Source organism: Perna viridis, chromosome 4 (genome assembly GCF_037379345.1).
Source record: "Perna viridis isolate PV_CMFRI_1.1 ecotype Kerala chromosome 4, ASM3737934v1, whole genome shotgun sequence".
Classification (NCBI taxonomy): domain Eukaryota; kingdom Metazoa; phylum Mollusca; class Bivalvia; order Mytilida; family Mytilidae; genus Perna; species Perna viridis.
Window position 1 is genome coordinate 44,315,643 of NC_142448.1, and position 23,503 is coordinate 44,339,145.

The following is a 23,503-nucleotide window of genomic DNA, read 5'->3' on the forward strand; positions in this document are numbered from 1 at the left end:
TGTGAGACTGTATTCATCGTATTCCTCTCGATCAATTTTTGCATTTAAGTCTACTGTTATTAGTCCTGTATTGCCGTTTATTCGGAATTTATCCATACCACCCGTTTGGATATAGTATGAGAACTTCCTGTTAGGGTCTTTCCCGTCACCATCAGTCGCAGAAACAACACCCACGAGAGTATCTGTAGAATAGAGGAAATCAACAAAATACTTCTGCTAATTGTGGTAGACACTACAACAGATGTCCCCATGACTAATGTCACAGGAGCTCTTAAAATCAGCACATTATTGTTTGTGTTTATAACATTAGAATTGGCCAAATTTCAATTATAGACATGGGAAGTAGTATTTCTGGCAATGGCGAACTTTCGGTTATCAAAATGTCAAACTTTGGATTTCCATAAGATTTTCAACTTACAACCAAATTAGGTACAAAATCAAACATTTTAAAATTTTTGGTGAGGAAAGTGTACGACATTGCAACATGCAACAAGTAGTTTCCAATTTGTTTTGGTATTATCTTGTTTGGTTTATAGAATATACTATTCTATATTTTAACTTTCTAGCCAAATTAGTTTTCGAGACAAAGTTTTACTTTTTTACTCTTCATTCGTTTATTACCAACATTCTAAATTGACCGCCGCTTGATTTTTTTTCTTGAGACAGACCTCTGGTGGTACCTTTTGTGCGTACAAAAAATTATCAGACTCCACTGAAAGTTTCTGGGAACTCGGCTGACAAAATAAATATAAGAAAACAAATTTCCTTTTTGAGAGTTCACATAAAAAACGACCAAAACAAATTTTATTTTTTGGGGACAAAGAACTTACATCTTTATTTTTATTGATCGTTCTGTAAATGAAAATAGGCACACGCTTCCTTCAATTTCCTTTACGCAACAAGATAAAATTATTAACATTATAAATGTATTTACATTTGCACATACTATATACTAAACGATTACTTATTTACAATTTAGGTTAAAAAATCAGCCACAACGATAGTTGAATTTTAATTTACGTAATCTTTATGTACTAGATGAAAAAAAAACTGTACATGTAAACAACCAGGAGTTTTATCATATGTACTATCTCTATTAAAAAAAAACATACAGCTTTAACTAATGTTTTAGGAAATTGTTTTTCATTTATACATATACATTATTATTTGTTCCTTGAATGTGGAATTCACTGTCATCAATTACAAGCAAAAGTGGCGAAAGTCTTTCTGTTTCTACGTCTAAACCGACGTGTCTTTTCATTATTAAAAACTTCATTTTTAAATATAAGTGCGGTTTAAAACCAAACCATTATTTTCATGTTTTTGATTAATGATTTGGGGTATCCATGTTTCATATGCTAAATAAATTAATTACAAATGCTCAAATTATGACTTCAGAAGTATTGTCCTTACAAAATATTTTAATGTATAAACAGGCGCATGTGTCATGTACCATGTCAAACAAACGTACAGATGCGATCACTTCTAACCTCTTAAATTCTGTCAGAATCTGTCATGATTTCTGTTCTACGAAAGCAGATAGAACCTTATGCCCTATTCCCTGACAGATCGTGACAAAATTTGTTCTGGGTCGTGACAAAGATAATACGAAAAGCTGTTCTAAACTGTCATACCCCTGGACAGTTCCAGACACTAAATCGTTCTATTCTGTGTGACGTAATTTAGAACAGGAAGTCCGCGATTGATAAATGAAATTGTGTTACTAATGTAAATTAGCTAACCCAATTAGGAAAACAAATCTTCATTTCAAAATTTACATTGAATTTCCAATTATATATAGACGGTTCGTCGTGATCATCATCCCACAATCACTCGATCGTTGTTCATGTTCCAATTTCGTCTATCCTGGTCCAGTCACTCATCGTTCAAAAATAATCAATGTTTGCATGTATAATTTTTGTTTACATTCTGTCATACGCCTGTGATATGAATTCAATCAAATTATTTCATTATAAAATTAAACGTCTATATTTCTGTTCTAAGTGTATAAAAGTCGTAACATGTAACTTTCAGATGTTCGGTAATTCTCACGAAGTTCAAGATTGACAAAGTACTTTTTGAGTGAAAGCTACTTTTAATAACATAACGCTCACAAATCGTTCTGAAAATGTCAAAATTGACAATTTTGCATTAAATGGGTGACTGATACCTAGATATTTTTGTAAAAATTCTTCAAAATGCCACTTTTACCAAAGAATATGAGTGATAACACTTCCAATTTCCTACATAGTGTTATATGTACGTAGAAAATGTAGAAACTAAAATTGTTAATTTCATATTAGTGACTGTGACACCATAATTTCAGTAAAAATTCTGCAAAATGTATGAGTGCAGGCAGTTTTATTTTTTATGAGGGTCTAAACCTCTCGACTAAAATGTTTATTTTTTCATTACAACTATCATGTGGGTGGCTGTGACTCATATATATCTGTCAAAATTTTACAAAAAATGTCATATTACAGTATATGTATGAGTGCCCAGACTTTAAACTTCTATGAGGGTCTAAAATTAAGTACTAAAATGCTGAATGTTTAAATATAACTATCATATAGTGGCTGTGACATATTTATTTGAGTCAAAATTCTTTAAAAATGTCATACCCTTGCAAAATATATGAGTGCGAGCACTTTTTTTTCCATGAAGGTTTAAAATTAAAGACTAAAATGGTAAATTTTTCAATATAAATATCATTTGGTGGCTGTGACATATTAATTTGAGTCAAAAGTCTTTAAAAATGTCATATTCTTCCAAAATATATAAGTGTGCACACTTTGAGTTTGTATGAGAGTATAAAATTATTGACTAAAATGCTACGTTCTTCAATATTACTATCATGTGTTGGCTGTAACACATTTTCATGAGTCAAAATTCTTCAAACATGTCATATTCTTGCAAAATATATGAGTGCCCACACTTTTAATTGCTTGAAGGTATAAAATTATTGGCTTAAATGCTTATTTAATACAATTATTATGTTGGTGACTGTGACTCATATATTTCTTTCAAAATTCTACAAAAATGTCATATCATATAGGGGCTGCGACTTATTATTTATAGTCAAAGTTCTTTAAAAATGTCATATTCTTGCAAAATGTATGTATGCGCACACTTTGAATTTGCTTTAGGGTCTAAAAAGAATGACTGAAATGCTAAATTTATCAACATAATTATCATGTGGCTGGCTGTGACACATTTGTTTGAGGTAAATTCTTTACAAAAGTCTTATTCTTGCAAAATGTATGAGTGTGAGCACTTTCTATTTTCATGACGGTCTTAAATAATAACTAAAATGGTAAATCGTTCAATATAAATAGCATATGGTGGCTGTGACACATTAGTTTGAGTATAAATTCTTAAAAAAATGTTATATTCTTGCAAAATGTATGAGTGCTCACACTTGTAATTTGCATGAGGGTCTAAAATTAATGATTAAAATACTATTTTTTGTCAGCACCCATGATAAATTATGACAGAGCTTGTCCGAAGTCCTAACAGACCCTGACAAGGTGTGCGGCGGGTCAGAACAGTTTCTGACAGTTTAGAACTGTTCTATGACAGCGAATCCTGACAGGATCGAAGAGAGGTTATCGATGATTGCAACTGTAATCACTTTCCAATAAACTTTATAAACCCGAATTTTTTAAATTGAAGGATAATATCAGTTTTCTTAGGACATGCGCAAATATGAACATCATGGATGAATACGATGATACACCATTTAAGCAACATGGCAATATTCCTAAAAAAAATATCGTTTTGAGAAATTCAGGAAATACCTATCCAATCTGGTATGACTATCCGGTACTTTTCATTGTTTTTTTTTTTTTTTTTGTTTTATTCGTACCTACCGTAATCCGAGTTTTCTGGTAAACTAAAGTTGTATGTTGTTTGCGTGAACGTAGGTGCGTTATCATTTTCATCCTTAAAGACAAACATAAGTTTACAATTTTTTAAAGTAAGATAAATGAAAAATATTTGCCGAGTTGGTTTATATTAAGATGAACAAATTGTATGTTTAAAGCATTAGAGTCGTTAGAACATTATTTTAGTCTTTGGACACGTTTAAAATTATTTATGTTATATTAATTCAAATAAGTCACATAGTAATTACAATTATGCAATAAGCAAGACATTTTAAAAATGAAACGAGAAGTGAGCATGCAATAGTTTACAATTATGTAAAACCTGCCTGTACAGCAATTGTAATATTCATTGGCGTTTTTTTTTACACGGAACTCCAAGGTCATAGGCGAATACTGTCAGCGTTATCTCTCCATTATCTTCCGTCAGATTTTCAAAATCTAAACCATTTATTAATGTCAATTTTCCCTCAATTTCATCAATTTTGAAATGATTTTCTAGATAATGATGTTCCAAGCCATACCTTACAGCAGAATTATTTGTATCTTTCTGGTCTCTGTCCGTCGCCTTGATAACGAAAGTAGGGATAGCAATAAACCACAGAAGTAATATATTTCTGTTTAACTTTTCCAGTCACTATGTATGCGTGTGTGTGAAACAACAGGTTTTTAGGACAAAATGAAAATAACTGAACATGATTATTTGAAATGACGTATTCAGGTGTGCACTAAATCGTAATATATTAAATGTAAAAAGATATATTAGCTAAAACCAGTTGTTTGATAAACAAAGTTTTGTTTGCAAGGTGTCTGAATTCTTTTTTTCTTTTTTTTTCGATTCAATACATTTTTATATGTCTTTTGATTAACCAAAATGGAGTTTCAATTTTTTTGTTTTGTTTGTTTGTTTGTTTTGTTTATTTTTTTCTTTTTGTTTTTGTTTTGTTTTGTATCAGGGAATGTTGTCTTTATTCATTTATTCCCAGATATTTAGAACCTGAACTACTTATTTTGCCTAAACATGTTTTTGATTATTCCTACCCAGTCTGTTTTGGTAAGAGAGGCACCAAACAACTTAAGATTTTGTCTAAAATCTAGTTTGGTAGGTTATATTTATCTTCTGATAACGTGGAAAATAATACATACGGTCAAAATAATTTCCGGTTTCAATATTGTGCATTCCTCAGTCACATGGAACCTTGTGTTTCCTGGAACAAACTGTGGGGGGTTATCATTGATATCTGTAATTGCGATTTTGACTGTAGCAGTGACTCGCCGCTTCTTTCCATCAACTGCTTCCACAATCAATATATAAGTATCCATTTTCTCCCTATCTAATATGTTATTTGATGGAACGTTTGTTGTTAATTCTCCAGTTATTTTGTCAATTTCGAAACTAGAAAAACAAAACAGATGACACTTATATTTTCTTTTATATTTGTACATGCTAATAATCAATAAAAGACATAAATCATTGAAGAACAATTTAGAAAATTTTATATTATCGTATACACTTACCGGTTATCTCCACTGATTAGTTTATAAGTAACATTTCCATATATACCAGAATCCTTATCTGTCGCCTAAAAGTAACGACGTCAATAAATCAAAATCGTAATATGCCAAAACTGAAAGCTTACAGTTTAATATTCATTGTTATTACTAACTTGTTCAATTTTTGAGTGTCCAAACTAAAATTGAAATAACTTTTGATGAATAATCATGTTAAAAGCCAAAATGTTAAGTTTAATGTATCTATAAATGTTCAATATCTAAAATATTCAACATCGTGTATCTATAAAGACAGCTGCAAAAGCAATGTTGCACATATGCCTAGGCGATTGATTATACCAAGATGTTCATGAGATCAACATAATTAGAGTACCATATAAACAAAAGCGGTTACGTTTAAATAAGTTGAACTTTGCTGATTCAGTTCAGTTTAAACTAAAACTATTAGGAATAACCAGATGCACCTACAGTAAAAAATAATTTGGACTGTGATGAGCTTTTTCCTTCTTCGACAGATCCATTATATGTTTCCGGTCTAAATTCTGGATTGTTGTCATTAGAGTCTTCTATCCTCACAGTTATCGTACATGTTGCTGAGTAGCCGTCTTGTGATGTCTCCGTTGCAATCAGCTAATCAGATAAAAAAAGTTAACATCGGACATTAAACTCATTCAAATCATAAAACGAAATCCATGTTGCGATAAATAGATGAACATATTATTGTATCAATCTATTTTGGCAAAACTTTAGACTTATAGAACATATTGAATGGAAACTACATGTATATATCAAAATTACGGTTCAGACTAAGGTTTTTTGAAGTTGTGAAAACAACAACGTATGTGTATAGTGTACTTAGTTGTCAAAAACTAATACATCCTGTGAAGATTCACTTCTTACGTCTACGCATTGGTATTAACAAAACATTATTACCCGTCATGAGAAACGAGAATATGTTCTCTACACGATTGCGGCATTGCTGTTCTTTTCATATGTTGACGTATGCCATGATGACATTGCGTAGTTATGTGTTTGAGTCCATAGATTTTGAAGAAAAAATATACATTCGATACAGCGAATACAAGTTCAATTTTATGACAGGGTGTCGAAAAAAAATAAAAATAATGTTTTATATACAGTTTAACAAACGGTAGCAGAAAGCTGATACTTGTTTTATTAGTGTTCATAATATCGCTTCAAAATGTACACGTATTTATTTGCATATTAGGTGATGGTAAGAGAAAGAAAATCGTAGCTATATTTGGGAAAAAAATCGATGAAAAGAGGTATAAAAATGATTTGAAGCTTTCTTCTTTTTACTTCAAATGCTTCAGAATCATCCGGAAAAGAAAAAAATCAGTATTGAATTAAGCTATCACGCTACTTGATTGAACAATGTTCCATCAGGTCTTGTTGTGAGGATTTTGGTGTTTTTTTTATAATAATTTTCTTTGCAAATCGTCTTTTGAAATTGACATCAATTACCAACCACACATTGTTTTGACTATATAATACTTATCATACTTTATATATTACTTCCTTCTCAGATTCATAGTCGTATTTAAAATCATCCCCTAGCCTGAGAGATATTTTCCCTTTGCCATACACTGTACTTGGGTCTGGGTATACATGTGTGGTATTAACTGCTGAATCATCAGCTTGTATAAGAGTAAGTTTAAAGTTACAATTTGTAATCTGAAAAAAAAAATTCATAGTTTTTTTCCTATTCTCTAAGCTTGATGTCCATAAGTTGTTTTAGTCTCCGTGCTTGCGTTCATTTGTCCCATACATATATGTTAGGACTCAAAAGTGTCCATGAAAATATTCCAAATAAGATGTAAATGGTAAGCGCAATGAGTGTTTGGCTATTTCAAAAAAGAATGTATATCTAATAATGAGTATTTATAAATCGAAATTGTTCAAAAGCAAAATATTCTAGTACCTCAAGCTCTTAATCAAATTCAGTATCAATTTAGAATTATTTGGCAAAAATTAATTGAACACGGATAAATGAAATAATGGACCACAAAACAATTCCTGATTCTCCACAGTAGGATTGCTGTCAATTGCAATTAATAAGAACGTAGACATAAGAAACAAAGACAGCTTTTTAATTTTTATTTATATATAAAGCTAAGCTTAATTGATATTTTAGTTATATACAAGAAATAGTGTTAAGCAATTAGAACAAAATAAAAAAAAAGAAGCCAACATTCAAAGAACAAAAACATAAGCCAAAAAACTAACAACAGAGAAATGGCCAAAAGTAAAACAAATACTCGTGTTAACATGTTTTAGCACTTACATCTTTATCGATATCATTGACGATAATGTTTCCAATAATTGTTATAGGGATCCCTGTTATTTCCTCGGTAACTGTAGCATTGTAGTTTGATGAACTGAACGTTGGCTTGTTGTCATTTAAATCATTTACATTGATGACAACTGTTGTGTTGGTATTATCAACACCTTTCTGTGGTAAACCAGAAGAGTTTATTTCCTTAGCCTGAAAATAGTTTGAATTTATAACTTTTCATAAATTGTACATGATTTTTTTTTTATTAAAACAAGTGATCTCTTCTGAGATTTTTTTCTAAGGCAGTTTTCAGTTATTTAATGGAACACAATATCAGTGTAACAAAACACTTTTTTTTAAATTAAAGTAGATTGAACGGTTATAATGGAATAGTTATTTCGTGTCAACCTGAAATTTACAAAAACAATTGCCAAACCTCAAATAGGGTTTATGAACTGAATGTGTGCTTAATGTTTAAATAAAAACAAAATATCAACAAAATATATTTTAATCTGTTTATTAAATTTTTATGATTTTTTTTTATAAGTATCAGAAGGTCATTTTTTATATTTTTCAATCTGTTTTATCACAAATATGCAACAGAGAATGCAATAAGCCTGTTTTTTTCTTCAGTTTACTCAGTCATTATAAAAATAGGAGATATGGTATGATTGCCAATAAGACAATCGTCCAGCAAAATCCAACTAACTTGCAATCTATCTTCTACGGGTCACCACACATTCTTCAATGAGGGGTTAAATCCATACCATAAAGCAAGCCGTAAAAGCCCCCTACATATATGAAGTTGAACTAATTATAAAAGATTAAAATTAACTTAATATATGGAAAACGTTAAATGAATAACAATAAAAAAAAAAACAAATAAACGACAGCCAATGGACAACAGGTTCCTGGCTTGAGAAGGTATATAAAGTATATAGCGGGGTTAAAATTATTTGTGAAAGCTCATCCCTCTCCGAAAGTGGGACAGTGTTGGAAAAATTCAACAATGGAAATCGTTTAAATTCAGATTTATCTCTTGAGATCGATACAGAATAAACATTTTAACAAATAGAACAAAAGGTAGCAATATTCAATCTACCTTAAATGAGTGCTCGTTTTTTCTGTAAGCTATTTCAAATCCAAAAGCAATTGATAGATGCACCTTGCTTACTCACAATTTATTAGTTGTTTTACAGTTGACTAAGCGCGGACAATTATGAACATGGTGTGCTTTTTTATAATTCCTTTCCCGTGTACAATTTTTACGTTTTTCGGCGAAAGAATGTTAAAATCCATTGAAGCATCAGATGTCTAAAATCTACAATCATGGTTGTGCGATTCCCCTTATGTGAGAAAATTACTACGAATAATTAATAATGATTTTAGTAAAAAAATATCGGTTGTATCGATTGTTCATGCTGGAAACCGTATATCTATAACTCATTATGTAGTTATATATGACTGTAACAGGGGGTAAAATAGAACAATAAATCCATTGTATCCCTAATTCTTGTAATTTAAAATTATACAGCTAAAGGACGGAAACAAACAAACTCATCGAAGGATTTTTTAGTTATTTCTCGCCCTGGCGATTGAAAGTTTTATTTTTTCCCGTACTTCATGATCAATAGCTTCAACTTATAACAAAGAGCCAAAAGATCTATACTTTAATTCTTGCTCAGTTGTTTACGGTACCTTTAGAACAAGTTTTGTATCATCGACAGCTTGAGAGTGGAAGTAATGAGTTGAAGGCTTTTTTCGGCATACACACTTAATGTGTCATAATACCGAGCTGAATTCACAAGTAATTAGTGTACACGTGCGTCGTACTCTGCAGTCATTACCAATCTATGTTTGGTCAGTTCCAGTACCACGATATGTAAAAGAAAAAGCAGTGACACGCTATCTGAGTTAAATGCGAGGAGGGGAAAACAAATTGGAAATTTATGTTATATTATAAAAATATGTAAGGACTAATTTCTCTTAAGAAAAACTCTATGAAACGTGTATTAGAAAAGGATATTAAAAACACAGGTTAGTAGTTCATTGAATTATTCTTATGAGAAAAACCAAGTTTCAAAATATTGCTTCCAATACAATTCCACTTGTTTTAAAGTAAATAGACACGATGACAAACGAACTGCATCTGTGATAGAGATTTGATGCGGAAATTGACAGAAAGGTCAAACAAATCCCTAAAACTTCAGTTATCTAAAGTTTATGAAACAAAATAACAGTTTACACTATACTGAGATGGTTATTTACAAATGCAATCTAATGCAAAGCCTAGCATATGTTACACCAACGACTCTAGCATAACAGCATCCACAAAAATGCAATCGACCCTAGCTTAACCAGTTCATGTTGATAATGTGTCATATTCGCTTAACTTTTAAGCAATCAAATGATCTAGTTATTTTGTCTTTTGATTTATCTGAAAGTGGTTTTGCTAAATACTCTAAACCTGTTTTACCTGAGGATATCAGAACATTTATTGTACATTCATGTAACGTGATGTATCCACAGGGTATTTGATGTACGAATGTCATCACTACCATTCACAACAACTTTTACGTCCACACTTTGCGATAATTTTGAATATCTTTAAACATCTGGGAATAATGTTTTTTTTAATATCTAAAAATCCATAAGCTAGTTATCATCAAAGTTCAACCAAACAAATATCCTTTTTTTCCATATATTTTATCGCATGTTTTTATGATTCTCTCAAAGGCATCCGAATTTAATAGAGAACCAAACATATATATCTCAAATCAAATTTGTGTGAATCTCAGTAAGATGGCTTTTCCTTTTAAAGGCAAAACAGATGTGTTTTAGAATTTTCTTAAGAATTGATATGCAAGTCGTTACTCTTTTGAGCAAATTTCAAATGTAGTGGTAATTCATTTGCAATTCCAATCAAGCTTAAGCGATAACTAATACATTCCTAAGAAAAAACAAAAGAAACAATACATCATTTTATCAAAAAATATAACCTGGTTTTGAAAAACAAATAGATTCCAAATATATACAATACTTATTAGTAACTTTCTACATGACACAATAACAAAACATTATAGCTACAAGAATTTCTAATTTCCAATTTCGGATCAAAAAGGTAATTGGAACTTTGGTAATTGAAGTCGTTGAAATGACCAAAATCTATGTTGTTAAGACGATTATTTTTCCTCGGGTAATATTTCCGTAGGCCATGTAGGTATTTTCAAATGCAAAATGCATATCCCCGTGCGGTGACGTTACCAACATTTGATGAGGTAGTTTGTGTCACAGGTATAACTATTGTTTTTCTAACGATATGAAAATGCCTTGCGACGTAAAGGTGCGACAGCTCATCTGCAACCAATTTTAATGGCTGTTCACGCTTTTTTTAAAGTTATCTTTGCATACATTGCTTAGTTGGTTTTCGCAAGATGGCAAATTATTTACTTATTGCAGTATCCAGGATACTGATATCGAGTAATTTACATTCTGGGTTCATTCCCGGCGAACTCAGTGACGGGACGGATGGAAAACTAATATTCCAGATTCAATCGTATTTCTAATGAAATGTTTTTAAACAAAATAATTAAAAGATGTTTTTAGGTGTTTGCAGACACAAGACGTTAAATTGAACTTTTGGGTTTTTTTCTTCTCTTTTGTAGTATGTATATTTTCTATAAAAAATGTTTCCTTTTCTATACCTGTATTTCTATCCTGCAGACACCATTCGCATCACTAATAAGAGAAGAATCTCTGTCAAATCTTTCCCTGCTCACATTTGTAGAAATTACACCAGTAGCCTTGTCAATGCGAAATAGCCCGTTGCAATCTTTAGAATCTTTTAAAAAATCAATGTTTTTCCAATCATTCCTGGCACAGAGGGACTTATACAATTTTTTTTCCTTTCAGCCTAGAATATTACTAGTTAGTATTTTTTGACAAACGTTTGTTGTACAAGTTGTATAAAATCAAGATTAAAAACAAATAAACACTTTAATTAGATTCATTTCATGTTGAAAAATCCCTCCTGCTCATGGTTGAAAGTTCAATTAATTATACAATTGCAAAATATTGTTGTACAAGATATAAGGTAAATATTTTAAATTTAACAAGTTTGAGAGTTATTGTCCACAAAAAAATGAACGGACTTCTTACTACATTTGTACGAATAAAGCTAAAGTAATGGATATCAAAATTGGCATTTACGCCTGTTAAAGATGTTTTCGTAATTCTCTACAAAACGTTTTTTTTTCGATAATCAATGGTTTAAACTCTCGAAATGATCATTTTTAATACTGTTCCTTTAATGAAATGATTATCATGATACAAAATAATCACGAATTTCATACGACTTACAAAAAGTATATTAAAAAAAACATTACCAACAATGTTGTATTCTATGTCATTAGGAACGCCGATATCACGATCTGTAGCCTTTATTGATAGATTCAGCGGCTGTGAATAAAAGAAAATAAAAGCGTGTTTACAAATAGTTGAATCACATTGATTAACATGTACGCAACATATTTAATTCGAGTTTTCAACCACCCTCTCCCTTCTCTATCTCTCAATCTTTACAATTTAGTACGAACAGAAGCAAATATGTAATTGCCGTTGTGTAACGAATCAAATGACAAGTACCGTATTATGTAGTTAGAATATAACTTTTCGTAAATCAAAAATTCCCCAATTAAAAACATAAACACCAGACTGAACTTATAATACTATTTATACAATGTAGTTAATAATTTTTACTTACTGTGTTTATCGGTAAACTTTCATTAACGTCTATAATATAAGGTAGACCATCGAAATAGGGTTGAGAATCCTGTATATCAAGAACCTTTATTACTAGACTAGCGGTACCGGAAAGATGATTACTTCCTTGATCCTTAAAGCAAGAAGATGATCAAATAAACAAAACACTATTGTGCTGAATATCTTTAAAAAAAAAAAATTCTGAAAAATAATCCACAGAAAATGTTACAAGTTCCATGTTTTGGTTGAAAACAACAGGTAACTAGATGTATCGGTTACCTTATTGCGTTGGATAAGGGCAATTGATACATGCATTTTATTCTGCTCGTTAATATCACATGAATTAAATATTATGTTATCGTACAGTCATTTGTACACTTTCATATCTTAAATATATGATACTAAATTAATAAGAAATGTATGAAAGGTTTGTCTCATATCTAATAAAAATCGTACTCCGAGACGGATTAAGATAATTAAACGATGTTATGAATATTTTACATTATTGGCCAATGCGTGTTATGATAATAAGTATCTTAAATCTGTACGCTATAAACTTGAATCTGTAAATTTTGAGATTTTGATGAATAGTATGTTCTAAACAACTAGTGTGACAAATTTTACTTTAATGTGATGATAATTTGGGTTGAGAATTTTAGGTAAATTTTTCTTTTTAACATGTTGCGTTTCTTTTATATAGTAATATTTCAATAACTTTATAGGTTGAAAATGTTATCTGAACGTCTAATGAAAAAAGTCTTCTCTGTGTCATTAATACTGATTTCAGATGTTCGTGCAATATTATTTTTTTTGTAAGTTTAAAACAAAATTAAACGTCATGTTTGAACGTTATGCAACTTAAAAAAAAAAAAACAAAAAAACAAAAACAAAAAACAACAACAACAACAAAAAAGTTATTAAAACACTTACAGTTGCAATGATGAGATACCGGTAGAAGCTTGTCTTTTCAAAATCCAGAACCTGATTTTTGCTTACTGACACATACCCTGTATTAGGGGTTATATTGAAAACGCCATTGTTTGCATTTGCAGACTGTAAAAGGAAAATTTCAAAGAACACCTTTATCTTACCCGTTTTTACTGTTTTTAACAAAGAATATTGAAACAATATGTTTATAAGGTATGTTTACATTTATCAAAAAATTCCCAATGATGTTAGAACAGTCAAATTTACAAAACATTTGTTTGATCGTTCCCTCCGCGTGACTCGAACTCGTACTGTAGCAGAGGTGACATATATATATATATATATATATATATATATATATATATATAAGGGTCTGAAAAATTCCCAACGATGTTTGAACTGTCAAATTTGCGATGCAAATGTTTGGTCATTCCCTCCGCGGGCCTCGAACTCGAACCGCTGTGACTTCTATAGCAACATCGCCTGCACTAACTCCAGCGCCCTAGACCACTAGTCCAGCTAGGCTATATAAAATATAGCTTTCGCTGGCCGGGTCATTCCTCCTCGTAGGATTTATCTAGGGCTCTGACTTAGTACACGATGTATGGTAGTACGGGACAGTTATATATTAAATATTATAATTTCTGAAACATTTAAAAATTACCAAATTAATGTGTTAAAGTTTATGAAGTTGTTTAGACGAGGCAAAGTTTTTTTTGTGTTTTATACGGTTAATACCTGTTCGTTCTGTTTTCGAATTCCCCTTGTTAAATCTTACCATTACGCTAATTCATTTCAATGGAAATAATAATGATTGTACCGAACATTCGACACTTCTAACATTATTATTACATACCTGTCCAGTAGCCTGGAATTAATTTGTTTTTAAGAATGAGGAAAAAAGTAGATATTTGATACTCACTTGGTTATTTGACATGACAAATATCAATGCATCAAAGTTATCTAATAACCGATGTTTATTAAATTTAACTACTCTGTTACCAAAAAAATATTAATTTAAATAATAGACGCTAATGCATATATTACCTATATTCTTAACTGAAATTTTTCATAGAGATCATTGTAGCAGAGACGATCATATCGTGACGTTAATTCGTCTCAGATATTGTTTTTTTCATTCTATTATGAAGAGGGTCACTTCCACAAACGTGTCCCGTTCAATCATTATCCACATTTAATGTTCGTTAATATTAATTTGTTAAAATTTGGTGAACACAAGATTAATCAAGGGAACCATTGCTTTACCTGTAATCAAAATAATGTAACCCAAGGACAAAGGCCAGATATGGAAAACCGACAAACGCAACAAAGAACATAAAATAACTGCAATCAAACATACAAAGTAAGAAAAACAAATGAGCAACTCGGACTCCACTAAAAACTGGGAACAAGGACTAGATGCACCGGTAGGGTAAGCGTCCTCTGCTTTTCTAGAAACTCTACTTTCAAGTTGCTCATAAAAAGTCAAGTCCGGGGTAGACGGAAGAGGAAAGGAAAACTATAACACGTTGAACATATCTATTTTCATGGCGCAAATGGATACACCGTAACGATCCACGAGTTCATAATGATGACCATAAAACTAATGTAGTGATGACTTCATTCCTGTAGCAACATAACCCAGTTCCATGAACCTTATTATTAGAAGTCCAAAAAAAAAAGTCTGCGTAGTTCTGGCAAGGTCTGGCATAACGGATGAGTTGTGATATGAACGCCCCATAGGGAGGTGCTGTGGCCACACATGAAAAGGAAAATGATAATCCTGAATGACGGTAACTGAGATTAAAGGATCTTTCTAAACGATACTCGTCATTTCGGATCATAACAGCTATAAAGACAGCCTCATAAGAGTGGAGAAATAGGTCAGCAAGTAGAGGAGCACACTTTGTTTCCATTGGATTGCCGACCGTTTGTTGAAAAACGCGTCCACCACACCAGACAAAATTGTTGTAGATTAAAAATTACAATATTTTGTAATCATCTTGTTCTGTATATTTGGAACAAGATTTGGAATTATTTCTTACAAGGTATGAGGAATCTCTACTAAAGATTTTTTATCTGTATCCAGGTAGATCCTTAAAATCTTTATCATTAATTGTGACCAGTACAATACATGGTTTATATTCATCATTTATGAGTGTTGAAATTTATTCTAAGGGCACAAACCAGCCAACATACGAAACTGTTTCAAATATTAAAAATCAATATTTACTTATCACAAAATAGTTATCAGAAAAACAAAAACTATTTCAAGGGGGGCTGATATAGAAATTGTGCGAGTTCATCACATTGTCGATAAACTGGCGCTTTGGAATTGTAAACGGCTGGGAAGAATACTTTAGCGCCATTTATATATTTACGAGGTATCATTTGCGAGTGCTTAAATATAAATAAAAATTCAGTGCTTAACTTTATATATGTTTGTTTATTGGTTGATTTATAAATGCCCTTATAACGCATCTCATGACTGGTAACTTGGGAAAATATTTGTGTTCCTTTTTTGTTAAAGTGCAGGGATGAACCGTAAATCCGTAATATCTTTGTCTAAACAAAAGACTCCCAGGAGCCCGTATCGCCCACCTGGTTGAATTTTGCCTTTCAAAGGCAATAAATTTAACAAAAAGTTGTCAAACTTGACCCAAGAATTCTTTGGTAGGGCTTATCATAAGGATCATTTAAACATTTGAAAGTTTCTCTTTATCTTTCACTGTTTTCAAGATATTGACTAAAAACTGTTACAGAAAAGTCTTTTTCCACTTTTAAGTGTAATAACTCTTACAAGGAGTCAGGTCTCACTAACCATTTCCGGGTCAAATGCCCCCCCCTTTCCTCCCATGTAGTACCAAAAAACACTCTAAACCTAAACATATGCATTGTTAGTGGATTAATTGTGTGCATTCTGATCAAAAGTAGTTAAAATAAAGCCGAGAATGTGAACTTTAAAATCATATTAATAATTTACTACAAAATTGTATGAATATTGTTTACATGCATGAGTAATTTGCCTCCATGCTGTCAGTCAGCAGAAATAGTAAAAATGTTGATTTTTCAGTATGTTTTATTCAAGTAAATTTGGTGAAAAATTTCTACAGTCATTGTACCATTAGAATAATGATTTTGAAAGCCTTATTTTCCAAGCTTTGCAATCGTATGCAACTTTCAGGTGTCATTTGTCCTGGAAATTCACAGTGAAACATTGGAAATTTCTTGTTTAACATTTAAAGTAATAAAACCTTTTGAAGTGGTTAGTGAGATCTCAACTGACAACTTTTATCCCTAAAGACTTTGTAGTCCTAATAATAAAGATCATTTCAAGTAGTGAAAAAAAATGGCTAAACCTAACGGTTTTGGAGATATATGCGAAAAACTACTATCTGATAACATAGAAAATAGCAAAAATCGTTGAAAAAGGGCAATAACTCAAACATGGCTTAACGCATCAAAACAAAAATTTGACCAAAGATAGATCTTATCATGCTACATACTTTTACCCAGTCAGAATTTGGAGATATATGTGAAAAACTACTGTCTGACCCCTATGTTTTACTTTTAGTAACGGCGGCCATGGTTTTCGACGAATCAAAAATCCTCACATCAGTTCTATGTAAGATAACCTAAAGGAACATTAGAAACCAATTGTGGTTTTAATCAGTCAAGTAGTTTCAGAGGAGAAAAGTTTTGTATAATTGTTAACGACGACGACGACGACGGACGACTACGACGACGGACGCCAAGTGATGACAAAAGCTCACTTGGCCTTTGGCAATAATCAAAAAGTAAAACACAGTCAAAATATATTGTTTCTCTTTGAGTACAATCTCTGTTAAACTTAAAACTAATATAATAATGTTCTATTATGTTTCAACGCTACGTTTTGTGCCATCGCCGGAAACACGGCTCTCCCACCCTTATGAACATTTAAAGCGTATTTATTTCATAAAATCTACGTTTGTCGGATCAATTAATTTGTGATTATGTGACGTATTATCAGACACGTTTTTGAAATTGGACATGGTATCCATATGTAAAACAACATATTTCCCTGGTTGAAATGCTTGTTTGAACTTACTGATTATTACACAATTTAACTACAAACGAATGTTAAAAGAGTAGTATGAATTTCGGTAATTGTTCTGTTTAATTTTATTTTGTTATAAATAATTGCAATATATTGTTTTTTATGATTATGCAATACAGATGCTTTTTGAGTAATTTACTTCGATTCTCGTATTACTCGAACTATGACTGTTACTATTGATACAATGAAACATATACCAGTGATTACTCCGATATTTCTAACTGTAAGCAAAGTTCACACAAGAATTTAAGCCAAACCCATCAAAGAAACGTAATTGTGAAAATATTATGTTTACAAACCATCAAACAATCGACCTAGTATGTAATCAAATGAAATGGCATACAGATACAAGTTTTCTGAAAAAAATGTTTATTTATATTTATTAAAAAAATGAGCTGTGATACGTAGATGCACAGTTCACTGTCCCCGGAAAAGTGCAGACAGAAGAACAGATGATCTGTGGTAACAAAAAAAGAAGGTAAAAATCACCGAAATTTCATGTTTTGTAATCATAAATTGGAGGGTATTATAAGAAAAATACACTAGCTCTCTAGGTCTAGATTAAACCAAAAAGAAAGAGAAATTTGACACTATGTTAGTGACTGGGAATAGGCATTTCAAAATCAAAGTGAAATTATTTTGTTAGTGCCGAACCCTACGCTTCCATAGTGTACAAAAGAGTTCCGGTGCTCATATGCGCTTTGCACATTTAAATCATTTTTTTAAAATAGTAATCAAATCGTCATACCTGTAACGAAAATGTAAATGACCCCCCTGCTCCGTTGTCAGAGTCAAACGCTGTCACTTTAATTACAGATTCTCCGTAATTAGCATCCTGCAAAATGTTATGTTCTTAAATAGTATATAAAAAAACAACTGTATATTTAACAACAATTTTAATCAGAGGTCATGTGTACAGTTTAGTACAATTGTACAATATATTTCGTACAAGAATGCATCAATGATAAATCTTTGTTAACATGGTTTTGTTAAAAACTTGTCGGTTGATTAATTTACTATTTTGATACATATATAATACATGTATGATTATAAGACGAGTTTTGTGTAAGCGTTTAGTTAACAAAAACAAATTTGATGTCGCAATTTATGCAGTAAACAAACTTATTTTTGCTTTTTTTACATATCAGAAATTTAGTTGGGACCCTAACCCTCGCACATTGTCGACCATAGGAAGTCTATCGTAGTATTGAATAGGTTAGAAACAACTTTCAGAAGAATGGTATTTAAACTACGGGCTCAAGAGAGCCTTAAACTCTCACCTGGTTAACCATTTGCTATTTTGAAAAACTTGAGCAATGAGACAGGCTAAGTTAAAATCAACTGAATTGTCAAATGCAGGAATTGTTTTAATAGCATTTTCATGACCTGAACCATAATTTTGCCACAGGCAACAATTTTTGAATTATATTCAAAACCTGTCTTCCGACCACTAAGTCCCATTTTTAGTATAGGCAGCCATATCTATTAACGGATTAAAAATCACAACAGTCATTTTGAATACAATACACTAAAAAACTATCATGCTAATTTTCATTCAAAGATCTAAAATGGTTTTAGAGAAGAAGATTTTCAAAGTTGTACATGTGAAAAAAAAACAACAAAAAATTGTTTCAGGGGCTGTAACTCCTACATCAAACAGTGAATGGTTTTGAAAATTTCGGCATAGGTCCTTGTCATGATGCATAACAATATTGCCCGATGCCATGTGCTTAAGGCAATGTTTTGTCTAGTCATTTGCATAAAAAACTGACGTCTGATCCCTATGTCCTATTTTAAGTAACAGCAGCCATGTTTTTCACAAATCTTAAATCCCAACGATCATTTTAAGTGGGATACCCTAAGAAACATATATGCCAACTTTCACTTGGCCTTTGGTAAGGTGAGCTAAAAAAAGAATTGAAAATTAAGAATTAAACTTGTATAATATCACAAAATGCCACGTTTCCCCAAACATAAATTATAAAGTATCAATTAAATGAATTAATTAAAATTTACGTTATATGTTATTACACCATTGTATACTTATTGTACATTTTTTTACGTTTGTCTAACTTGTAGACAACGTTTGATCATGCATTAAAATTCTCTGTTGATACTAATAAGGATATTATGCATTACTTCTTCTTAAGCATCGTCTTATAAAACGTATATGTTTGAACAAAAAAGTAATCTAAATATGTAAGAAATACTAACGGTAAAAATTTACGTCTCAGAATGTGACGACTCTATTCGCTACACTGCTCCATCGGATCAAATTGATACAGGGAAGATAATGTAAACTTATAGAAGGGTCCGTTAATTCCCAACGATGTTAGGCCTGTCAAATTTGCGAAGCAAATGTTTGGTCGTTCCCTCCGCGGGACTGGAACTCGTAGCGCTGTGACATCTGTGGCAACACCGCCTGCAACAAGTCCAGCGCCCTAGACCACTCGGCCAGCTAGGCTATATAAAAATATAGCTTTCATTGGCCGGGTCATTCCTCCTCGTAGGATTAATCTAGGGCTGCAACTTCGCAAATTTTTGACAGTTCTAACATCGTTGGGAATTTTTTCAGACCCTTCTATAAGTTGACGTTATCTTTCCTGTATCAATGTGATCCGATGGAGCAGTGTAGCGAATAGAGTGGCCACATTTTGAGACGTTGTATAATATTGATTTGTTGTGACATGCATCATTAATTTGATCCTCTATCCTACATAATAACACCTAGATGAACAGTCCCGTACAACCATACATCGTGTACTAAGTTACATATATGTGTGTGTGTGTGTGTGTGCAATTTAGATAAAAAGATGGAAATGAAGAAAGATATGATTTTCGATAGATCTGCATTACCACCAATATATAGGTGCAAGATTAGTGGTAAGTTATGACATAACACAAATCGGATGTTATGACATCAAGACTTACAACTAATCTTATACTGATGAATTTTGCGAAAAGGACTGCTGATGACAGAATTTGCAGACCATGAAATGAATATTTTTAGAGTCGAATAGCATATAAGAAAAGTAAATGAATGAAATGCAAAGAAGAATACTTTATTTTTGTTAACCGATTAATTTGTTCTTTTTAAACATATTTTAACAATGGTATTTACGTGTTATTTTTAAACATATTTCATAAAAGTAGCTATGTTTTAATGTTTTTTTTTATTTGGCATCTTTTTTTATCATTTATTTATTATTGCAAAACTTTGTGCTGTTTATGTTGAAATGTTTAAAATTGATTTTTTTTCACTTTCTAGGACATAAGAATATGTTATATATATATTCATTTGTATGTATTATTTTCTTTTTCGAGACGTCAACCTGATGCTTAGATCAGAGATTGCAGATCTAGTTTATGATAGGTTCTACTTCGATTTACTAGTACAAACAAACAAATGTACTTTAGAACAAACAAAATTCATAATTAAAAAAAATTAATCCTAAATATTTTCAATTGTAAATTCGACCTATTGTGTACCGAAATAGATTACAGATAGGTAATGTGACCCGTTGTTTTTGCGTGATACCAGACTTTTGATTTAAGTAGCAGTCTTTATAAAAAAAAAGACAGGAGGACATTTATGCATGTCAAAAGCCCACCAACTTTACTTTGATCTCTTGTTTAGAAACCAACATAGATCACATTACCCACTTAGTTTTTCATTTGGGGTTGCGTTTTTGAAATATTGGTATGTAGTTTGTACATGAAATTAACACTTTGCAAAAGTTATCGTTATTGATTTGGTCTCATTTAGTTGATTTTTGTAGGATGTTATACATGTAGTGTAGTTTTCTCAAATGTACAAATTTGATAGAGAAAATACTATAATAATAATATAATATATATGGGGAAGTGGACTGCATATGTGTTGTTAACGAAAATAGTCCCAAACAATTTTCAAATTAAACGATTTGCGCTTACTTTAACGATAAGAAATATGGTTAATATTGAAACATCTAAAATATATTAACCCGCATCACAAATCTGTAGCTTACCACTTTTATCTCAGTTTGATAAAGCAACTGATCAAACCTCGGGGATTGTCATTTATATCTAGAATAGAGATGGTGACTCTATATGCTGCTACCTAAAATATATAAACTTGTTGAACTTCTGTAGATATGTGAACGTTTTTTTTTTTCATTGATTTAAATATTTTTATTTTGTTCTTTTCGTTTACCAAAATTTTACAGTTTTATAGTGATTAGTTTAACGTGTTGGAACAAAATACATAGGGTTCAATCAATCAACAAGTAACTACAAAACATACTCGGAATATTTGATACACAACAATGAATATAATTACAATTTCATTTCGGCCAAAACACGTAGAAGTCGCCTCCCTTATATGGTTCTTTTTGAGACACATATTATCTATTGAATTGCATAATATGGATTTGTACGGCCACGGTTATCTATATATCAATTTTCTTCAAAATCGAACAACCTTAAATTGTTTTACCGCATGGCGATCATTTTGAAAATGGCGACCAATACATGGCTTAAAATGTCACTGGAGCCGCATATTATTAATTGAGACGACTTAAAAAATCTGGAGATAATTTTCTTAAAAAACTATGATTTTTCGATCGCTAGCGTCGGTTGTATTTTGAACAAAATGGAGACCATAAGAAAAACAGCGACTAACATATTGATCATATCGTCAACTATGCTGCACATTATTAATCAGAAGAGCCTATTTATTCTAGATATATTTTTACTGAAATCCGACAATTTTGATATTCTTTAACGCGTTGGCGGCTATTTTGAAAAAGGCTGCAGTGATGCGCATGACATTGTTTCGTGAATTTGGCAGGCTTTTTTGCTGAATATGCATACAAAGTTTCATCCAATTCTGATCTGCAGTTTCCGAGATATACGAGTTCAAATTTTCTACGTAAGAATTTGGCTATTCTCTGTCTGGCGACCATTTGGTAAAGATGGCGGCAATTTAAATATTTTTATTTGTTCTACAGTCCTCAACAGGTAGATCTAATTTTATCTAAAGTTTTAGTTCAATCAGATGAGCCATTTGTGGGAAAACTTGCGAGCAATTATTCATGACAGGAGAATTGAAACAATATAAAGTTTTAAGTTGTGCTTGCGAGCAAGTCACGCAATTCCCTTCAAGTTTCCCACAATGTTGAAATGGCAGCAATCTTTGATATTTAAACATATGCGTTAAATCAAGGGGGGATAGTTTTATATATCATACAAATTTAATAAAGATATTCCCATCAGATTTTCTTAAATTACCATGGCAACATGAAACATATCGATTCACTTTTTTTAAATATTGTAGAACTCATAAAACTCTACCACCACACTAATTGCCTAGTTCCTGGCTACCTAGGTTTTTGAGAAATTGTAATGCCCTTTATTCTCCCATTCCTCTTTCCTTTCGAAGCGCAACTCTTTTCATTTTTTATTGGTGGCGTGCACATCTGTTGGTTAAGGCCTATCTTCTGAGAAAGTTTCATTCCTATTCCTTCATTAGTTTCCGAGAGAGCGCACGGAGAAGTTCATCGGTAAAAATCAAATAATACAGAAGAAACCGTGCATAAATGATAAGTCCCAAACATCTCGTGTTCAAAGACTTAAAAATAAGAAACGGAGTAAAACAAAATCTCCGACCAACTTCGTGGTCGGTGACTTAATTATAAATATATAACCATACCTGGCTAATATCTATCTTGTCATCAAATGCTTTGAAGAAGAGGTCCCAAGATGACATCTGTGACAATTTAAGTTACATAACTAATGATGTATGTTATTTGCACAATAATTAATAAGTTGGTTGTACCGGACAGTGTTTCAAGTTTTAGATTTAGAATATTACAGGATGATAAGGCAGGCGAAACCTTAAACGCTCCCGATGAAACAAATGAACTCAAACACTGTTTTCATATTTCTTTTAACCCTGTTATCATTATCTTCCATAATGGTAAAATTTGATATGAAATATACCATTCTTTTTTTCTTATGCATTATCGCATTGCCATGATCAAAATGATG

General features: G+C 31.6%; 2 protein-coding genes across 2 annotated transcripts; both read right to left on the bottom strand.

Moving 5' to 3' along the window:
- Positions 1–41: 41 nt before the first annotated feature.
- On the bottom strand, positions 42–10,071 carry LOC148620223 (cadherin-related family member 1a-like). Its single transcript, XM_088577085.1, has 9 exons — positions 10,048–10,071; positions 7,699–7,899; positions 6,930–7,088; positions 5,862–6,023; positions 5,400–5,464; positions 5,028–5,277; positions 4,406–4,449; positions 3,870–3,942; positions 42–182 (listed from the first exon to the last, which is right to left on the bottom strand). The coding sequence occupies exons 1-9, from the start codon at positions 10,069–10,071 to the stop codon at positions 78–80; spliced, it is 1,083 nt and encodes a 360-aa protein (XP_088433211.1). The 3' UTR covers positions 42–77.
- LOC148620224 (cadherin-related family member 1a-like) lies at positions 7,759–23,222 on the bottom strand. Its single transcript, XM_088577086.1, has 11 exons — positions 23,166–23,222; positions 21,484–21,510; positions 18,225–18,311; positions 14,234–14,245; positions 13,381–13,503; positions 12,452–12,583; positions 12,075–12,147; positions 11,394–11,530; positions 9,388–10,639; positions 8,399–8,480; positions 7,759–7,899 (listed from the first exon to the last, which is right to left on the bottom strand). The coding sequence occupies exons 1-9, from the start codon at positions 23,220–23,222 to the stop codon at positions 10,538–10,540; spliced, it is 750 nt and encodes a 249-aa protein (XP_088433212.1). The 3' UTR covers positions 7,759–7,899; positions 8,399–8,480; positions 9,388–10,537.
- Between the last annotated feature and the right edge of the window lie 281 nt (positions 23,223–23,503).

Excerpts from the sequence above, each read along its gene's own strand:
- LOC148620223 (XM_088577085.1), bottom strand. The coding sequence starts at position 10,071 with ATGACACATTATCAACATGAACTG. Across the intron at positions 5,465-5,861 it reads AGTCCAAATTATTTTTTACT|GCGACAGATAAGGATTCTGG; the intron begins GTAGGTGCATCT and ends CGTTACTTTTAG. Across the intron at positions 5,278-5,399 it reads CTAATCAGTGGAGATAACCG|TTTCGAAATTGACAAAATAA; the intron begins GTAAGTGTATAC and ends TTGTTTTTCTAG.
- LOC148620224 (XM_088577086.1), bottom strand. The coding sequence starts at position 23,222 with ATGTCATCTTGGGACCTCTTCTTCAAAGCATTTGATGACAAGATAGAT. Across the intron at positions 12,148-12,451 it reads AAAGTTTACCGATAAACACA|CCGCTGAATCTATCAATAAA; the intron begins GTAAGTAAAAAT and ends TTTTATTCACAG. Across the intron at positions 10,640-11,393 it reads TCTGCAGGATAGAAATACAG|GAATGTATTAGTTATCGCTT; the intron begins GTATAGAAAAGG and ends GTTTTTTCTTAG.